General features: G+C 33.2%; 1 protein-coding gene across 1 annotated transcript; it reads right to left on the bottom strand.

Moving 5' to 3' along the window:
• Nucleotides 1-319: 319 nt before the first annotated feature.
• Nucleotides 320-3254, bottom strand: LOC132605497 (UPF0481 protein At3g47200-like). Its single transcript, XM_060318630.1, has one exon. It carries the CDS (start codon nt 1946-1948, stop codon nt 449-451), a length of 1500 nt encoding a protein of 499 aa, XP_060174613.1. The 5' UTR covers nt 1949-3254; the 3' UTR covers nt 320-448.
• Between the last annotated feature and the right edge of the window lie 1695 nt (nt 3255-4949).

Genomic DNA, 4949 nt, shown 5'->3' with positions numbered 1-4949 from the left:
TTTTTTTTTTTGGTCTGTCCCAAAATGAATATCATCTTTTATATTTATAAACAATTTAATTTTATGAGATGATTTATAGCCACACATTTATATAAGACTTGTTTTGGATCAAATATTTTAAAAATCTTTCTTTTTTTTTAAACTCCATATCAAGTCAAATAGTGCCACATAAATAGGGACAGAAGGAGGAGTAGTTATGTATTATTCTTAATAGCCATCCAAAAGTCTCAGTGATGACATACCATTCATGTGCTTCAAAGTAGTAAAATAACACAACTAAAATAAAAAGAAAATACAAACTTCATAAATTAAACGAGTACAAAGATTCATCGCCGTCATGGCAGTAAGGTAATAGAAATGATGAATTCAACAAACATGACACTCATTATTTTCTGAAGAAAAGGAAAGAAAAAAAATGTTGTTTATTTGAATCCTATCATTACTGTCTCTATGTCTCATGAACTGCATAATAGGTTTGGATGCCTGATAGAACAGTATCAGTCACTTGCAAACCAATGATAAGAATTGCTACAATAAATGTAAAAAAAGTCCAAGGGGTGATAAAATGCGTGTTCTTCCACTCAGCAATCCATGCTTTTCCTTTGCTACTGCATTGTATCTCAATTTTGTATTTCACGTCAACAAAGGCACGTGGATTAGGCACCAAATCTTTTGCCATCTCTTTGAAGAGATTTGTTACTTCTTGATCAGTTCGAAGAAAGTTAAGAAGTATACCTTTTGATCTGAGCTCCTTCACATCTTCTGGATGATCAATAAGTGAATCCATGAAGCATAGATAAGATGTAACACTAAAGTCATCTGGTGTATCAGGGCATGCTTCATATGCAGCCAAGTTTAAAAGCTCCGACTTGGTTGAATCATCTATTGTTATAAATGGAAGTGTTAAAAGAGCTGTACAATCAAAAGATTTGAACTTAATGTCTGAAAGAGGACGACCCTTTCCACGCGCGAAATGGATTCCTGCTCTCCTCAGCTCCATGGCTGAGCGATACGAGCAGCATTCACCCCTTAGATAGCGTCCACCTCCTAAGAAAGCCTTCGGGTCTATGAGATGTGTTCTTAATAGCTCGAGGAGATGAGAAGGACGCTCATGATCATGACCTTTCCCATTTGTTGTCTCTGGAGAAAAGGGATTTCCCCCAAAGAAATCCTTGATACTTCGAATGAATCCATGCTCTTGAGGAGGGCTTACGTGTGAACTCGATATGAACTGGTTAATCATCTTCATTCCTTCATCTTTATTGAACTTATAGGTCATTAGAACCTGCAGGACTTCAAATGGTAACTGATTTTCAAGTAAGAAAAGATCACGGCGAATGAGAGCTATATCAGTGATCTTCATGTGAAGCTGCTTAATATTGCCAGGGACAAAGCCGCGGAGAATATATTGGAGGATGAAGCAGCCATCCACAAACATCATCTGTGCAAACTCCTCGTCATTGTAATCTTTAATTAAGTCCTCAGCATAACAATCCCTGACATTAGGCACAATGTTCTTGACTCTTATGTAAAGCTCATCTTTGGTCACTGAATTTGTTAATAGCCGTGATGAGACCCCAACATATTTACTTTCTTGATCAGCAAACTGAAATGCCAATTTCTCCTTGTACTTCTCCATAGGTTGAAGCTTTGGTTTTCCATGGTGAAATGGACCAATAGCTACAACAAGGGGCTCGTAGCAGCTAATGTTGGATTCAATCCCACGTAGGATTTCAGGGACCATTTGAATTTTTGGCTTCTGTGTTGATCCTTTGGCAGGGTACCCTCCACTCTTCTCCAAGGAATTTAGCCACTGTATCTCATTTTCACTGATTTCATGAGTATTTGAGTTTGACTCTTGATGGATTGTAATGCTGCATTCATCTTGATTATCACCAGTCTTTTCTTCTATAGTAATCGTTGTCCCTTTAGCAGATTGTTTATCCATCTAATTTTGTGAAACCTCCTCAAATTAAGGATCCCAATCTTGATAGTAATTGAAATTTAGCAAACATGTTTATATTTGTTTAAACTGAAACATTGGACTAGTACTTCATGATCAATATTCTCTTTTACTTTAGGCAAGGTGAATTCTCTTCATTGTCAAGTCAGGTATTTTCACACCAGATACATTTTTTCGCTTTCGGTATGAAAAATAGAATAAGAATAGGATTGGACAAAAAGAAAGAGCATTTAGTTATTTCATGCCTGCTTGTAAGAAACATATAAATAGAAAAAGGGCAAGGATTCTGCATCTTTTATCAGTTAAGTGATCAGTAAGTAAGTTTCCAGCTCTCACTTTAATTCCTGGCATTCTTGAAATTTGTTTGCAGACTTAAAATAAAGTAAAAATGTCCCATCTCTAATTTCTTCTCTTCAGCATGTTAGGAACACTAACTAGTACACCTCCGTTTTGATTTATGTGTCATAGTTTGAGTTGTTACTGAGTTTAAGAAGAACAGAAAAACTTCTGAAACTTGTGATTTTAAACATGTCATAACATTTGTGTGTCTGTGAGATAGTTGAAACTTGTGATCTTACGCAAGTAATAAGTAACATTTATGTGGCTTTGAAAAGTTCTCATTACGGGAAAAATGAGAGTTAAAGTTAAATTGGATTATATATTATTCTAAATAGTCATCTAAAGGTCTCATTCATGATCATGTGCTTGAAAGTAGTAAATTTACACAAATAAACACTAAGAAAAGAAATGCTCGAGTAGTTATATAAAGAAGAGACAAAGCCCAATAACAGTCATAGCAAGTAAGGTAAAAGAAATGATAAATTCAACAAACAAGCACAAATTATTATTTTCCACAGAACAATGAAGCTGGCTGGTTTTGGATCCTATCATTACTGGGTGTCCTTTTTTTGGACAGAATAATAGGCTTGAATACCTGATAGAACTGTATCAATCAATTGCAAACCAATAGCAAAATTTTCTGCAATAAATGCAAGAATAGACCAAGGGTTATCAAAATGAGTGTTCACCCACTCAAAAATCTATACTTTTGCTTTGTTATGTTGAAAATCTTATGGAAAATACTTAATTACGAACACTTGTATGAAATTCTTGAACAATTTCATAGCTTGAGGCATGTCACTTAAGACACTGTCCTTAAGGATATTTCACCCGGTATAGATGTATCCCAGGATTCAACAAGCTCTTCTAGTACAAAACTAAAAACCAAAATCTAACAAAGATTAAATAATATTATAAAACCCAACAAAAGAAAATGAGAACAAGAATAATGTTTGGCTCTACTGATCTCTATCAAATGAAAGGACTAAGATAATATATATATATATATATATATATATATATATATATATATATATAGGAGGATGGCTAACTCTTGATAGTCAGCCAACAGTATTGCCAAATGAATGGTCAGTTAACGATTGCTATTCAAGTAACCTTATTAGAGGACATTAGGTAACGGTAGTAACATTTTGATAGAGAAGAAGAATATCTAAATATTGAATACTAGTAAATGCCATTAAGGCTATTTCAATGGTCTTAGCCGTTAACAGCTAGTCACAAGACATATTTACAAAAAAAATAAAAAAATATGAAGAGAATAAATTCAAATATTATTCTAGTAAGAATAATTTTAGACACTTCTTTTTGAGATACAACATTTATTTTTTCAACAATGCCCCACATATCTCAAAAGGAATATTGAAGAATAAAATGAAAAGAGAAGTTTTGTTGGGTTTTCACATATGAATATAATGCATCGAATCTGGTGTTTGGTAGACTATGAACTAGACCTAGATAAAATAAGATTAAACTTAAAGAACAATTGGTGAAGTTTAGAACTTATATGATCCAATAATTCTTTTGTAAGCTCAGGAACTTATTCTATCACATTATACTCGCACAATCTTTATCGTTATCACGACTTTGTGCTAAGAGGCTATGCGCATGTCTTGGTATTCATGAGTGCTCTAAAAATCTATCACAATTTCATATGAGCGGCACCACCCCACACTCATATAATTCCAATCATCAAGTGTATTCTTCAGAGCAATACATCATGATATGAATTGGATTAAGAGTTTAATTCAACCTCATTTTGCCTTGCAGCAATGCACAATATTCACACATTATAGGAAGGAACATAATTTATTAGTGCACTTTTGATCAAATAATGGCTTATTGTTACTCATATGAACCTAATTCATGGGATCTTCAGTCACATAGGTTAGGTTACCATCATTGTTAATCTTCTCAAATGACAAAAGTCTCATTCCCCTTGATGTTTCTTTTAGTCTTGTAAAGTCATACATGCTAAGTAGTTTCTTAACCACTCAACCTCGTAACCAACCAACTCCAAAACCTCAATTCAGATATCTATTTATAAAGTAATTATGCTTTGTTTGGCTGATTTATATGTCATTTCAACCCCACAAAAGGCGAACACATAGTTTCTAGTGGACTTTGTGTTATTTGAATAAAAAATCCAAGTATCACCATTGCATCTCTCTAATACAATGGAAAATCCATTTAATACAAAGATTCATGGTCAAATATTATTTCAAAAATAGAACTGAACTCATCATCAATGGCTTCTTTCCAAAACTTTATTTTCAAAAACATCTTGAATAATCAGACCAAGTAAAATATTATTTCTTTTTGAAAAATTCTCTCTACATAACTCTAGCAAGACACCATGCACGATCTCCACATTTTAAAAAATTTAAGATAGGAAATACTATTTTCATAACTCATGACACCGTAGCCCCCACATTTTCAAAGCTTTTAAGATAAAGAATAATATTTCCATAACTCATGAGAAGTATTATTACAAATTTCTCATGAGAGATCTCATCTCGTAAATAATAAGGTAATAATATAACTCACCCAAATAATTATACTCACACTATGTCATCATATCAATGAATATTCTAAGAAAGCAATATGAGAAAAATAAGTATCAATACTA

The sequence above is a fragment of the Lycium barbarum genome, chromosome 8 (genome assembly GCF_019175385.1).
Source record: "Lycium barbarum isolate Lr01 chromosome 8, ASM1917538v2, whole genome shotgun sequence".
NCBI lineage: Eukaryota > Viridiplantae > Streptophyta > Magnoliopsida > Solanales > Solanaceae > Lycium > Lycium barbarum.
This window is presented reverse-complemented; position numbering and strand designations above follow the sequence as displayed.